The sequence below is a fragment of the Apis laboriosa genome, unplaced genomic scaffold (genome assembly GCF_014066325.1).
Source record: "Apis laboriosa isolate Shangri-la unplaced genomic scaffold, ASM1406632v1 scaffold47_cov149, whole genome shotgun sequence".
Taxonomy (NCBI): domain Eukaryota; kingdom Metazoa; phylum Arthropoda; class Insecta; order Hymenoptera; family Apidae; genus Apis; species Apis laboriosa.
In genome coordinates this window covers 2,268,479-2,285,197 of record NW_025223437.1, presented here as the reverse complement: position 1 = coordinate 2,285,197, position 16,719 = coordinate 2,268,479, and the positions used below count along the sequence as shown (strand labels likewise).

General features: G+C 21.7%; 4 protein-coding genes across 5 annotated transcripts; 2 read left to right on the top strand and 2 right to left on the bottom strand.

Moving 5' to 3' along the window:
• The first annotated feature begins 430 nt into the window (after nt 1-430).
• LOC122716572 lies at nt 431-7,557 on the top strand. 2 transcript variants are annotated; one of them, XM_043939783.1, is made up of 13 exons: nt 431-489; nt 557-667; nt 877-1,046; nt 1,266-4,848; nt 4,989-5,214; nt 5,305-5,457; nt 5,539-5,737; nt 5,822-5,970; nt 6,047-6,356; nt 6,425-6,831; nt 6,908-7,006; nt 7,089-7,391; nt 7,471-7,557. In XM_043939783.1, exons 2-13 carry the CDS (start codon nt 582-584, stop codon nt 7,555-7,557), a joined length of 5,772 nt encoding a protein of 1,923 aa, XP_043795718.1. In that variant the 5' UTR covers nt 431-489; nt 557-581. The 2 variants fall into 2 exon arrangements, with proteins under 2 accessions (XP_043795718.1, XP_043795719.1); XM_043939784.1 differs by having other exon boundaries at nt 440-489; nt 575-667.
• Nucleotides 7,558-8,883: 1,326 nt separating this feature from the next.
• On the bottom strand, nt 8,884-11,256 carry LOC122716573 (solute carrier family 35 member C2). The gene is made up of 8 exons (XM_043939785.1): nt 11,198-11,256; nt 10,979-10,990; nt 10,465-10,693; nt 10,176-10,390; nt 10,020-10,092; nt 9,697-9,949; nt 9,407-9,582; nt 8,884-9,320 (listed from the first exon to the last, which is right to left on the bottom strand). The coding sequence occupies exons 1-8, from the start codon at nt 11,239-11,241 to the stop codon at nt 8,967-8,969; spliced, it is 1,356 nt and encodes a 451-aa protein (XP_043795720.1). The 5' UTR covers nt 11,242-11,256; the 3' UTR covers nt 8,884-8,966.
• An 826-nt stretch (nt 11,257-12,082) lies between these two features.
• Nucleotides 12,083-13,771, bottom strand: LOC122716575 (SOSS complex subunit B homolog). The gene is made up of 2 exons (XM_043939787.1): nt 12,777-13,771; nt 12,083-12,482 (listed from the first exon to the last, which is right to left on the bottom strand). The coding sequence occupies exons 1-2, from the start codon at nt 13,230-13,232 to the stop codon at nt 12,246-12,248; spliced, it is 693 nt and encodes a 230-aa protein (XP_043795722.1). The 5' UTR covers nt 13,233-13,771; the 3' UTR covers nt 12,083-12,245.
• LOC122716574 lies at nt 13,706-15,443 on the top strand. The gene is given in 6 exon segments (XM_043939786.1): nt 13,706-13,729; nt 13,732-13,779; nt 14,262-14,366; nt 14,425-14,760; nt 14,879-15,088; nt 15,171-15,443. Coding segments are annotated over 6 exon segments (897 nt in total). The 3' UTR covers nt 15,345-15,443.
• Nucleotides 15,444-16,719: the final 1,276 nt, after the last annotated feature.

The following is a 16,719-nucleotide window of genomic DNA, read 5'->3' as shown; positions in this document are numbered from 1 at the left end:
GATGTTATCTTATATATTACTTTCATTGGTTGAATGTAATATGAAAAGTAAATCGCACTATATGCAATACAATGTATTGCTTGCAATGTGGATAAGTCTTGAGAAATCAATATCATTTTATAATGCATATCTATGTGTATCTAAACCATAGATCAGAACGTGGTATTTAATCATATTTGACACAATAAACAATCATTCATTCAGTGTAAAGAACAGATGTTAAGTGATTTTGTGTATCATTAATTCTTCATCATCTATCTATTTTGAATGAAAAATATTTTAAATTATTTAAAACATTAAAAAGATTTAATTATTAAATATTATTAAATTTTATATCATTAATTATTCGATATAAAAATTTCAAAATTTTTTTTATGTTATATATTTATTGTTTATGATAAGATTTATATCTTATTTCATGTAATACAGTATTTTTCAATATTTTTTAACTTTTTTTTTAGTTTTTATAAAAATGAAGATATTGATCAGGTAATAATCTTTTATACTCGAATATTAATAAACATATTTTTATCAATTTTTTATTATTAATTAACAGAAATATTTTTTAATAAAGTTAAAAAATGGTATTAAGTCGAAATGATAAAAGAAAAAGAAAGGAAGGAGATTTGGTGGATCTTATGGATCCACTCTCAGAATCTCCAAAGAGGTAAATATTTAAGTATTTTAATAACTATTTTAGTATAAAAATATATATATTTCATACAATTATAAATATTCATATAATATAAATAAAATATAATAATTTCTAAAATATACTTTTCAATGATTTAAAAGAATTTTTATTTATTTATGATAGTTATAAATTATTTTATTTATTATTATTTTTCATTTTTTATATATATTTTATTATTATAGGACTAAAGTACATGCACAAAGAAAATTTGCACAAGGTGCAACAACAGTTTTTAATCCTTCACATACTCCTATTAAGGATAAAGAAAAAACTAAGCCAGCAGTTATAACAGAATTAATAACTCATAAGCGACCAAATACAGAAGACTTTTTGACATTTTTGTGCTTTAGAGGTTTTTAATTAATTTTAATTAATCTTTTATTTTATATTTCATATTAATTATATATAATTTGTATGTATTTATATATTATTTATATTTATATATATAATTAATATAATTATATATATATAATTTATATATAATTAATATAATTAATATAATTATATATATATATAATTTATATATAATTAATATAATTAATAATAATAATTAATTCAAATTTTTGTATAGGAACATCAATTTTACCTCCAAGTTTAAATTTTTTTAATGTTGGTAACAAAAAAGAAAAATTGGATCCTAAGCCAATACGTACTATAATAGATAAAAATATAACTTCAACTAATATATCTGTTGAAAATCAAAAGCCAGAATCAAGTCAGAAAACTACTACTAAAGTAAAACCTGTTATTACTGATAAAAAAAAAGTTCCAAATACAATAAAAAAAAATATTTCAACATTTAAAAGTACAACATCTACTGTACAAGCACTTAAAAAAAAATATCAAGAACAGCGTCTTGCTAAGCAAAGGATTAAAAATAAATTTAAAACATCATGTGTTATGAGAACAAGATCTTGTACAGAACGAACATTGTTAAAATCTGTAAATAAATTAGCACCCAGAAAATTTTTACCAAGAATTGAGACTAAAAGACTTGGTTTGAGAAGTAGTGTGCTTGCAGATAAAACAAAAAAAGGTCCATCAAAAGTTAAATCTATACCACCTAAACCAAAGAAAAAAATTGTAATGAAACAAAAAGACAGTGATACATCAAATTCAGATTCTACATCTGAAGAAGAAGGTCCTTCAGAAAAATCAGTATCACAGATGAAACGTACAATTCAAAAGACTGTTCAGAAAAATATATGTACAAGAAGTAAATCTGAAATGAGAAGAATTACACGTTCTCATAGTGGTACAATTTCTCCAAAAAATCTTTGTAGAAGACCAACAAGGAAAACTAAAGAAGCAGCTGCAGTATATATGGAAATTTTGGGTCGAAAACTTGTAAGTCCTGATTTAGAAAATGACGATAATGTTTCTATGGATAGTTTTCCAGAATTACCAAATACACGTAAAATTTCTCAGACAGAAAATGAAATTAAAAGTAAAGTAAAACAATCTATTACAAAAACAACTAAAAATAAAGATAATAAAATTTCTTCTATTCATAATACATCAAATAAAAGATTGGATAAAACTAAAACAAATAAAATTACTTTTAAAAGTAAAAGATTAATAAGAGTCCATAAATATTGTGAAGTTGATAGTGATGAAGAATCTATTAGTTCCAATGGAACTAATAACACAAGACCTGTTACAAGAAGAAGTTTAGGGAAATTAAATAAACCTATAAACCGATATCTTAGATCTTCTACTAAAAATGTGACTACAAGAATTGAAATTGAAGATAATGTAAACATTAAACCAAAATCTCAAGTTCAAAATAATTTAAAATTTAATAAGGAAAAATTTGTAATGAAGCGTAAACGAGAACAGAATACGAATAAATCATTATCTGAAAAAATTAATGGATTAAAACAAAAAGAAATAAAAAATACTGTAATTGAAAGTACAGATTCTGATGAAGAAACATTAGGTATGTTACTCAATAAATTAAAAAGAAAAAAGAATGATAATATACAAAAAGATATTATTAATAAAAATAATGATCATAAAAGTGAAGATAAAATTGAACAATCTTTAAAAGAAAATTTAGTCAAAACTGATCTTTCAAAAATATCAGATGATGAAGAATCTTTTCGAGGATTTACAAAGAAAGCAATATCCAAAGTATTAAATTCATGTCAAACACATGTTAATGTTAATCTTCTTGTCACAAAAAAATCGAATGACAAATTAGAAACAACTAAAATAGAAGATGAACAAACTTCAAATGTAACTAATAAACAAGAAGATAAAAAAGAATTGTCAAATAATGAACCTCTATTAAATACAAGTTCTTCTTCAATGATACATGTAGTAGATAATCATCAAAAACTTGAAAAGGATAAATTGGAATTGCCTGATTTAGTATCTGATGAAATAGAACATAAAATATCAATAAAAAATAACGAAAAAGAATGTCATCATAAAACAGAAATTTCTTCCATAGATATGTCATTATCAACATTACATATAAGGAAAGAAAAAGTAAATATGTCGACTGAACAAATTGAAAAATGGTTGAATGAAAGTTCACTTGCTAAAGAAGAAAGTAAATTAGAAATGGAGAATGTATCTACTTTCAAATACGATGCTTGTGAAAAAAAAACTGATATATCACATTTATCAATTTCAACAAAAATTCAACATTTGGTAAGACCAGTTAATGTCACACTTTCTAAACTAACAGAAAAGGCTAATATAAAAGATCGTATAAATACATATAATAAATATGCCCCTATTATAGCAGGAGAATTGCAATCAGATTTAAAACAACACAATGAGTTATTATCTAATATTAATATTAATAAACATAATACAAATTTTAAAGACATAAATAAAGGATTAAATATAAAATTGAATAAAGATTCATGTTCTGGAGAAGAAGGTGAAATTGCATTAAAATCTGATCATACTTCAGATAATTCAAATGAGAAAAAATTATTAACAGAAAAGAAAACTATATTTCAACCAAGGAAACCATTTTTACCAAAAGTTAAAGAACGTAAAACAGTAACTCCTAATGCAAATGCATTTTCTCCAGAAAATGAAAGCAGTGTTTATGCATTTGAAAGTGATACAGAAGTTCCCGTTAATACTCCTTTTAGACGTAAAATTCGAGAATCTAATAAATCAAACACAAGTTTTAATTTATCTGAAACTAACACAAGTAAATCTGAAAATAATACAAATAAATCTAAGAATAATACAAATAAATTTGATAATAATACAAATAAATTTGAAAATAACACAAATAAATTTGATAATTCAAATAAATCCGAAAATATAACAAATAAATCTGAAAATGAAGTAAATAAAAATATTGAAAAAGCAAGCAAAAATAATTGTGAACGAATATTTAAAGAAAATTCCAATAATTCTTCAAAAAATGAAAATGAAATAATAGAAATAAAAAATATATCAAATACTACTTTAAATGTAAATAAATTTGAATTGCCAAAAAATTTTGCAACTTTAGCAAATATACAAGTTTTACCACTTGATAAATTAACAACAACTTGGAGTAATGTAAATTGTAGTACATCAATAGCAGTACAAGTAAATCTTGATGATAATGTACAAACACAAAAACAAATAATAGAAGGAGACGTAAGTCAACAAAAAAGTACAGAAATATCTACTCAAACTGAGAGCAATAATGAAAATGATGATGAAAATGATGGTCAACTATTTTATATACCTTTAGCTGTCACAAGAAATGGACCAAATTTAATTCAAGGACAGCAATTAATTCAAGGTGTAGCTGTAAAACTTGGCACTGAAGGACCAAATGGTCCTAATCAAAAAGTTCTTTTAAGAGCAAAATTAGTTACCAAACCTCCATCATCAATAGCACGTTGTCCTCCTGTAGGTACAGTGCAACCTACAACTCGTAGCCCTCCCAATTCTACTCTTATAACAACTGATCATTCAATGCCATCTACTTCTTCAAATATTACATCTATTGTTAGTACATCTAATTCTGAATTTCAATCATCTTCTTTAAGTAAAAATGAAAATGTACTACAAACAACAAGTAGACAAACTATTGGAACTGCACTAAATATAGGAATTGAAAAATTACCAAAATCTCCAAAAACTTCTAGAGAAAGAAAAACTTCAATTGATTCAAATAAGAATGGAAAACGGTAATGTAATTTTAATATGAAAAAAAATTGTAATTTCATTTTCTTTAAATTACAATATTAATAATAAATATTTTAATATTAATTTTTATATTTTTTATAATAAATATTATATTATATTAATAATAATAAAAAAATTTTAGATGCCAAATTAAAACAAAACATAAAGGTTTTGAAAATTATTCTCCAACTAATAATGTAACATTTCCAAATGCAAAAGATGAAAATAACGAAGCACGATTAGTTGAGGCTCCAACATTTCATCCAAGTGAAAAAGATTTCCAAGATCCTTTAGAATATATAGATAAAATAAGACCAATTGCAGAAAAATTTGGAATATGCAGAGTTATACCACCACCTAATTTTAAAGTAAAATTTATTGAATATTATTGCATGATTAAGTACATATATTGTATTTATAAATATATATATATTATGAGTATAATTTTTTCTTTTCAGCCGGAATGCAAAGTATCAGATGATATGCGATTTACAGCTTATAACCAATACGTACATCGTATGCTACATAGATGGGGTCCTAATGTGAAAGAAATGATGGCTATAAAAAAATATTTAGCTACACAAAGTATAACATTAACTCATCCACCTTGGGTAGAATATTATATTTATAATTTTTTTCATATTATTTTATTTTATTTTTTTAACATATTTAATATAATCCTATTTTTATAGATTGGTGGAATGGAAGTTGACTTGCCTCATTTATATCAAACAGTTCAAAGTTTAGGTGGATTAAAAGAAGTTATTGAAAAAAAGAAGTGGCAAAAAGTAGCTGATGGAATGAAAATACCAAAATCTGCTCAAGATCGTGTAACTAAATTAGATGATATTTATTGCAAATATTTATTACCGTATGATACATTATCGCCAGGTATTTGTATATAAAATTAAAAATAAAATGCAAAAATCCATATAATTTTTTAAAATTTTTTACCAATAAAAAAATATAATGCAGAGGAACGAGGTAAATTATTTGATGAAGTTGAATCCGAATGGATAAAAAGAGAAAGTAAAGCTTTACAAAGGCAAAATGCACCAATAAGTGAAAATGATGAAGAAGAAGATGATGATAGTTCTGATGAAATTGAGGAATGTATTGTAAAAGTAAGAATTCTGAAATCATAAATATTTGCATAATTTGCAATTCTTTTTAATTTATGAAAAATATATAATTTTACAGGGTAGAAATATGCCGTTAAATGCATTTTATCGTATTGCACGGAATACACAACGTATGTGGTTCGGTGAAAATCAACGATCTGGAAATGAATCTGAAGGTGCTTCTGCTGATGAAGTCGAAAGTGCATTTTGGAAACATGTAGCAGAAAGAAAACGACATGTTTGTGTACATGCTGCAAGCATTGATTCAAGTGGACGTGGTTTTGGATTTTCAGTTGCTAAAAATAGTCCATTTGCAAGACATCCATGGAATCTTAAAGTACTTACTAATAATGCTGGATCAGTATTAAGAGCTTTAGGTCCCATAATGGGTATGAAAATATTTTTTTAAGCTTCTAATTATTTTTTTTTTTTATAAATATTTTAATTTTATTTATAGGTGTGACAGTACCAACACTTCATGTAGGTATGTTATTTAGCGCATGTTGTTGGTATCGTGATCCTCATGGTCTTCCTTGGATAGAATATCTACATACTGGTGCTAAGAAGATTTGGTACGGTATACCAGATGAACATAACAATAATTTTAGAGAGGCTCTTTCAAAAATGGTTCCACGATATTGTAAAAATAAAACTATATGGCTACCATCAGATACAGCAATGGTTCCTCCAGAATTATTGGTTAGTAATGGAGTATCATTATGTCAGACTGTACAAGAACCAGGACAGTTTATAATTGTATTTCCTAAAGCATTTACATCAAGTATATGTACTGGTTATGTAGTATCTGAAAGTGTTTATTTTGCACAACTATCTTGGCTAGAAACTGCTGAACAAGTATTTAAAGTATGTAAATAATATTTTTCTATTTTTTATATTATATTTTATAATATATCAAAATAATTTTAAATAATTATTATAGGATATACAAGACAGTTGTGAACCATCAATCTTTTCATTTGAAAGATTATTATTTAACATTATTAATGACTCTAGATCTCATATAGAAGTATTAAAACAGGTAAATATTAAAGCTAATAACTCTTATTAAAATATAAACACTATATATATATAAAAGGTATATAAATATATTATATTTATAGATTTTACCAAGTGTAATTAAAATTCGCGAAAAAGAAATAAATTATCGTAAAGAATTAGAATCAGTAGGTCTCACAAATAAAGAAAGATTACCCTTGCCAGATAGTGGAAAAAGAAAAAAAGGAAAAAAAGTGAAAGAAGATGATGGTGATTTTGAATGTGAAACTTGTAGAGCTAATTTATTTGTTTCATTAGTTAATAATTCACAAGATGATAGTGTTTATTGTTTATTACATGCATTACAATTATTTAATAGAAAAAAGCAAATTTTAAAACATTTTACTCTAATGTATACATACAATGAGGTAAATATGTCTTTTTTTCAATAAATTCAAGTAGTTTTTATAAATAATAATTTTATTTAAATGTTTGCTTTTTAAACAGGAAGAATTAAATGATTTGATTCATAAACTAGAAGAAAGAATTGAAGCCAAATCTAAAAAGACTAATCAAATTAAACAAACAAAATAATAAATTTACAAAATAATTTATTAAATTACATAGGTAAAAATTATTTATTAATCTATTTCAAAAAATAATTATAAGAGATAAAATAATTATAAGAGATTTTTTGCATATATCATATTTATTCTTTCTGTCATAATATAATTGTATATAAAAAATAAGTTTGTTTTAATAACGATTTTAAGACGAATCAACTTAAATATTTAAAGAATAGATAATCATATGCTCGTCACTAATAAAATTCTTGATTTTCAAAATAAAAAAATTACTTATACTTAACTATGTAAATCGTACTTCTAAGTACGATATTTAAATATATATTTTTATGCGTTTTATTCTCATATATCATAGCGATAAATATAAGATATGTGAATACATACAAGTTATGTTTCAATAATTATAGAAAATTATAGAAATAATCTTATTAAATATTTCTTACTTCTTAATAGGTGAATTTTACAATACTTATTATTTAAAAATTAAGAAATAACACAATATTTATGTATGCAAAATTTATTATTAATAGTTTAAAATTATAAAATAAAAATTATAATATTCTCAATATGAGAATATATATATATATATTAAATAAATTTCTTTGACAAATTATATCATTCATATTATTATGCAAATCAACATCATAAGATCAAATAAATATTATATAACACAAAAAAAAAATTTTCTTTAATTTATAATTGTTTTGTATTAAAATATTTTATTAAAATCATGTATATAAAAAATGATTTATGAATGTAACAAATTATCAATCATATATATATTTATGTATATTATAAAAAAGTAAAAAACAAAATTGTCTTTTTATAAAAATTATGACTAAAAAGTTGTTAATTAAATCTAAAATTAATTTCATTTTCACTAGAATTTCATAAAATATGCAGTTTTCATTCAATTTCAATTTACTTTATCTATTATTATGCTTATTTTTTTCCGGAAATTTTATATGTTTACATACGAAGATATATATTATAAATAAGATCAATTGAAAAAAATACTATTAATAGTACTGTATAATTATGCTATTTTTTGGCAAGAAACTAATAATACAGACTATAAGTAAATAATTAAATAATAATAATTATAATATAATTTTTTTTTAAATTTTGTTTACCATATACATATTTGTTATTTTTAAAATTTTTGTTTGAATAAAAATTTTTTTTTATTTTATAAAATAATATAAAAAATATAGATTTAGTGGAAATAATTTTGCAGACATAAATCATACTCTTAAAAAAGAAACATTTGTGATAATTATTAATTAATGATTAATAATTAAATTCATGTGTAAAGATACATATAAAATATTTATATGAGAGAGGTATATAATTAAACATGGAATGATTTTTTAGAATAAATCTTATCACTCTAATAATAATAATATTAAAGTTTAAATTTTACTGTTCCCTACGTTGCAATATATTAGATAATATTTGAGTAGAATTCTCACCATGTTTAAATGTATCATCTTCATCTGAACTGAATTCTGCATTTAAAAGATTTGTTAACGATGTTGATTTTTGAGTTAATAAAGGTAAATTTGTATCAATACCATCTTCATTTTTTAAATTGTTACTTGAAAGAGAATTTACTTGTAATTCCAAATTTTCAGCTATTTTGTTTCTATTTGATAATACTTTTTGGATAGTATGAATTATGATTCCACAAAGGCACATTAATAACCCTATGAAATTAAGACCACTCATTTGATCACCTTTCCATTCCACAGCTAAAATCAAAATACATATTTCCTAAAAAATGAAAGATTTTTACATAAATATATTATGTATGTATGTAAATATATTATGTATATACATATATATATTTTTTAGCTTACTTTAATTATGCCAGTAATTGAAAGTGTAAGACTAGAAGTGTATGTAACAACTAAAAATTCCATAATTTCCATATGGAAAGCTATAATAGCACTTCCAAATATAGCAGTTACAGTCATTGCAATAGTATGCACATTATTCCAATCAGTATTTTTAAAATTATTATACAGACGAGGTCCTAAAAATAATATTTTTTTTGAAAACAAATTAACATGATTTTTAAATACAATATAAAATAATTAAACAAGAAATATATATAGTTATATGTTTGTGTATATATATATATATATACCTTCAAACCATATCATTACTGGTACAATAGGTAATAACATCCACAATTGCATATAGTACATCATATCAATTGGATTTTTCATTCCAAATTTAGATTTCTGCATAATTAATTGTGTCATAGTCCATCGAATACCACTTGAAAATGATGCTAAGAGACAAATTACAAATCCGAAAATTCCAAATTGTGTTGATTTGTAAGTAAACATAAATAAGCCTCCTGATATCATTACTACAATACATGATAATGACCAAGACTATAACAAAATTATTTTTTAAATATATTTTATATTTACAATGTTCACATAAAAAAATTATTACAATTACCTTTTTCTCTAATCTCAAAAAAAGTGCAAATCCAAGAATAAAAATGATAGTAGTTGATTTTGTCATTGTATATCTAAATCATATATTTTATTAACATATTTTATCATATTTTATCATATTTTATCATATTCTTAATGTAAAATAATAGATACATACAATGACATAGTAATTAGTGAAATTGCCCAGTTTGATAAACCAACATCAAGACCACTAGCTATGCCAACTGGCATAACCATTCCTATTATGCTTTGTAAAGGAAGTTTTAATTGCTGTTGTTTTTTCCAACATGCTTTAATACATCTTATTAAAGCAGATAACAAAAATTTTAATAATAAATGACATATTACCACAGTAAGTGGAAAATGAAATCCCTAAAAAATAAGTACACATAAATAAAATTAAATTAGATAATAAATTTTTATAAATTATAAAATTCTTCACTTACATATGTATTATAAAGCCATTGTACATAAAATGTTAAACCTACAGATAAGATAAAGTAACAAAAAATTAATGTAATAGTTCGAAAAATTTTTTTCCAAAGAGATATCTCCTTTTTGGATATATTTGAAAGTTCTTGGACTGGTTGAAGAAAATAATCTGATGTATCATCTGCATCTTTTGCAATTTGATATTTTATATGTGATCTTGTCATATTTTGAAATAAATATAATCTGTAAGTATAAATTTTTATCATATATTATTTTTATATTATTTTTAAAAATGCAAAAATAAATTTGTTTACTACATAACATAAATGTTAAAATATTTATATGAAATAAATAATTATCAAATAAATTTTTTAATAAAATTTTTTTATAAAATATCATTTTTATTTTTTGTTTTTATTTTTTTTAATTTAACATTTTTGATTAAAATTTATAAAAATTTATAAATTATGAACATTATGCAATGTAGTAAAATATAATTAAATATTATAATAAATATGTTAAACGTACCGTTTTATAATTCTTTAAATACATAAAAAATAGTCATAAATTATTATATGTTTAATATTAGACATCTGTTATCAAATTATATATTTAATAATAAAACTAATCATATACTAATGTAGACAAAATTATTGCATTCATTATGCAAATTTATGCTGTATTCAAAATTACAACGAGAACACTTAAAAGAAAATAAAAATTAAAATACATATCGTTATCACTTACTTCGATATGACATACGATATAAGCGTTAAGCCATATATAAACATAACCTAAATATTATTGTTAAAAAACAAAAATATGTATATGCATAATTTGATAAATATTATTTTAGAAATTTTCTTATTAGTTTTAAATTTCCTGTGATAATAAATTTACTTATAGAAAAAAATTATGTATAAATTCTTTGATTAAGTCTTTTCAAAATTATTGATTTCAAAATAAACACAAATACTTAACATAAATCTACAATTAAATAATTAAAATTTATAATGCGTGATACATTTTTTTATTAAAAAATTTAAATCAATTTTTATTTTATATATTAACATAGATGAAATATTATATTAAATTACAAAATAGATGTATTATATTATATTAAGTTATAAATATAAATAATATTAAATTCTCTATTTAACATTTTTAATAAAAATATAAAAAATTGATGTATTTTTATTTTAAAATATATTTTTATATGAGTTTTTTATAACATCAAATAAAAAATTCATATACAAATATATATATTAAAAAATGTTTTAAAATTTTTTGAAAATTATTTCATTCTTATTTACTCAGTGTAAATTAAATATACATATATAATATATAATTATTTTTTTATCTTATAAAATATATTTTAAAAAATTACTAAATAAAATTATTTATTGCTAAATGCATTTTTTACTAAATGCAGATTATATACTTTATATATATTACATTCATTTATTAGAATAAGAGAAATTTAATATTTCTATTATGATTTGAAGACAAGCTCCAAATTATAAGGAAATTTATAAGATATAAAGAATTTAATTATATAAATAAAAAATATTTAAATAAAATATTAAGATATCATTGATGATATTACTTGTTACTTATTCTATTAAATTGGATTGTCTTCAATTCATGAAGATATATTCTAACAAGATTTATCGTATACATTAATTCATGAATATACATATACAGAATTGTTAGAAAAACAGTATATTACAGTTGACCTAAATATAATCGCATATTTTTATTACACATATATAATTAAACGTTTTTTATTTATATGTTATCTACGATCACTGCGTCCACCATTTCTGTATCCCCCACGACCACGAGAATTAGTCTTTGGTGTAACAGTTGTTTTTGTTGTTGAATCACCAGAATATCTTGCAGATCCTCCTGGAAGTCCTGAGGTATTACTACTATTTCCACCACTATTACTATTATTATTATTTCCACTTTTTGTTGTTGTAGAACTACCAGATGTACCACTAGTAGGTGTAGTTGAATTACTTTGAATTGCCTATAATAAAATAAATTAATATTAATATTAATATTAACAAAAAATATTAAAAACACATTATATTGTTTATTTATTATTATATATTGTTTATTTATTATTTATTATTATTTATTATTAATAAATTTAATACTAGCAATATTCTTTTATTTTTTAATTTCATTCTATTTTAATTATATGTAAATATTTCTCTATTTTAATACATGTAAATATTATATAATATTAATGGATTTTGTTTAATAAATAAATAAATAAATATTTAATTAAAAAATACGAGTTTATTTGATAATAACATACTAATGGTTGTCTTCCAGGTTGACCAGCAATATTATTTGCATTTCCATTATTTGTAATACTATTGTTATTACTACCAGGTGGACCAGATCCACTTTGATTAATCATTTGTTGTGCTAAAGCAGGATTTGGTTCACTCATATTCAATTGTTCATTTATTACCATACAAAATTCTCCAATTTTTTGTATATCTCCATTTTTTCCTGAATATAATGTTAAACATTGTCTCCAAACAGATGCATAACCTTTTGTCAATCTTACAATATCACCTGGTACAAGAAGCTGTCCTGGTTCGTCCCAAATTGAAACATTCATACATGCTGTACCATCTGCTACTTTAAATGTTCGAACTTCGCGGTTTTCTTTGGTAATAGTAGGGTGACCAACTTCCAGAACAATAAACACTACATTAATGTTTTTCTGTCCCGGCCGTATGTCTTTTATCAGTACGTATTCCATTGTTTTAACAATCAATATACACTTTACACTATCACTCTTAACGAATAATCACTTTTACATGTATATTTAAAAATACGTCAGATGTATGTTTTTACTTTACGTACTGTTTAATTTAACTTTTCTATTATCTTCAATATGCGTTTAATATCGTATATTACATCAATTTCTTTCTACCAGTACTTAGTATAACACTAATGGATGAGTATTTAAGATATTTATTTACGTAAAATAAGGAAGAAATTCATTAGAGAATTAATACGGGTATTATGCTGTTGGTAGCTAGTAGAGTGAATGTCAGCCATCTTATTTTAGTACGTTATACAAACACTAGGTTCGCTACTATTCAACAATATGCGCGTCATCGAAATAATCTGGCAGCAGCTGGTTGTAACATGACTTACCAGTGTTATTACTACATAAAGTACATAAAGTAAACTGATACATCAAAATATATATGTGTATTACATGTATTTATGCATGTATATGATTATGTCACATAATTTGTGTATATACGTATTTATACACAAAATTTAAACATACATTAAGTGTATGCAAATATATATATATATATTTTTTTTCTAAAAAGCAACTTTATTATTATGAAGAATATATATTTTTTATATAAAAATTTAAATTTTAATATTATGCTATTTTTGTATTTTTTAAAAATAATATAATTTTATATAATAATAAAAATTAAATTATTTCTTATTTAATATTATATAGAGTATAATTTAATTGTAAATGTATAAAGTTTAACCTAATAAAGAATTTCAAATTTATTCTCTGAAATTTGTCATATCAGTTAAATCATAAATGTATTTCATTATCGCATAGCTCATGTTACAGTTATTAATCGTTTAAAAAATAAAAATATTGACAGATTCTTTTAATTTTTATATCTATCAATGTTAATACAATCAGATAATTATAAGTAATAATAAAAAAATCTTTCTTACTGTTTTAATAATTAATATACTGTTTTAATATTAATATAAAAATATATTATTATCAACATTACAATTTTAGATAATGGACGTGAGTGAATCTCTGGATCCAAAAGAATTAAAAGTTACCCTTGAAACATATAAAAAATTGGCAAATGATTTTGCAAACCATGACACAATTTTAAAGGTAATATTTTCAAATTTATTTATATTTAATTTTTTTTATTAACAATTTATTATTTCAGGATAAAACAGTTTTGTCATATGTAGCATACGTTTTAGAAATACCAGATTTTGAAATTATTAATTTGAGTTTAGATATTTTGGAATTATTTGTTAAAAACGTGGATAACTATGTACATATAACCTCTACTTTTGGAGTTCGTGAAGCTTTGGATGCAATTATAAATAAGTATAATATAGATGAACCAAAGATATCTAAACGAGCACAATGTATAAAAGATGATATAGAAAGAATGAAACCACCAATATATAATTTACGTAGCAGATGTAGAAGAGTTATAGAACCTAAAAAATTAAAAACTCATGTAATAGTGTTACATATTCAAGGTTTATTACCGGTATATTTAAATAATATACACATATATATATATATATATGTATTAATTTTACATTGTTACTGTTTTTATAAATTTATAAATATTTTTATAAATATTAATGTGAATTCATGTGAAATAGGAAACTCGTGCAGAATTAGAAGGAATATTAATAAGAATCAATGGATTAGTTTCCCTTGTAGTTGATGTAGAACATCAACGTGTTACAATGCGTACTTTAAGTTATGTTACTGCAAAACAAATTGCAGAAGCTATACAAAGAAATTCAGAAAATATGGAAGCAAGATTAGTAACAAGAAATAAATACAATCAAGAGTATCTTGTTAAATTGGTAAATGCATAATAGTTTTTCTAAATTTTAAGATTATGAAATTTATTAAGATTATTTTATTAATAAAATTTATTACTTGAAGATTCATACAGGAAATAATGGTGATACTGAAGATATGCCAGATTATTTACCTGAAGAAGATGAGCAAGAAAATGAAAAAGAGGGAGTTGTATCATTACTTACTGGATTAAGACAAAGTGCATCATCATTGTATAAATCCACTGCTGAATTTCTGCATAATTCATTTTATTGGTAAATTTATAAGCTCTAGTACAATAAATATTATTTTTTATTCTATTATCAATGAACAATTTAATAAAACTAGAAAATATTTGAAACTATAACTTTATGCAAAAATTTATATTAAGTAACTTTAATCATTGATCTGATAATTTGATATTTTTTAACTTTTATTTATTTTATTATTATGTCAAACTTATCATTCATTATATTCAGTATTGTATTCAAATATTTGTTATACTTATTAAAATAGATTAAATATATATTAAAAGCATAAATAAATTTAGTTTTTATTACATTTGATAATAATAGTAAATCTTTGATGTCTATATTTATTATTTATTTTTAATTAAACTGTATATATGTAATGTAATAAAAATTATAGTTGAAAGAAAAATGATAAAAATATTTAAAAATTATAATATTTTAAAAGATTAGTTGAAAACTTTTATATGTTCAATAATAGAATAAAAAAAATTATAACTAATAATTTGATAAATATGAACAAAATTTATTCACATAAATATTTTATGCTAAATATAAAACTGCATTAACTGTAGAAAAAAGAATTAATTTCAAATTATAATATCATATATTTTAATTAAATTATTATTTATAATATATATATATTATATATATTATATACATATACATATATATATATATATATATACATTATAATAGTAAATTATTATAAGTGAAAACTATTCAAAATATTTCATTATTTTTATGTATTTATAGCAATTTTTCTTGCTTATAAGAAGCTTCTTTTTACAATATTATATTAATAATAATTATAATATATTTAATATAATAATATTAAATAATTATTATAGTAGTAATAATAATGTGTATACTTTATTATTAAAGATAGGCTGTGGAAATATTTATATTTTAATAAGTTAATATATTTATATATGAAATAAAATCATAATATATATTTTTATTTTTCTTTATGTATATTAACTTTTTAATTAAATGAAAATTTTAAATAATATATTTCATTTTCAAATGTGAATGAATATAAATAATTAACACTTTCTATCTTATATAAAAGAACTTTTATTTTAACAAAATTGAATTATCGAATAACTTATATCATGCTCTTAAGATTTTTATTATTATTTTATTAATTAAACATTTAATTATTGTAAATCAATTATTGTAAATCAACTTTATTTGTTTATAACACAAATTTTGTGTATCGCATTTATTATTAAGGAATAATAAAACTAATCAGTTTAGCTGCCACTGCACAAGAAGGAACAATTTATGCAACTATTCGCATAAATATAATAGATATAATATATATGATTATTATAAAGTACATCTTTGTATATCTTATTAATTATTTCGTCCAATGAGCACGTGTTAGATATATGTTATATCTT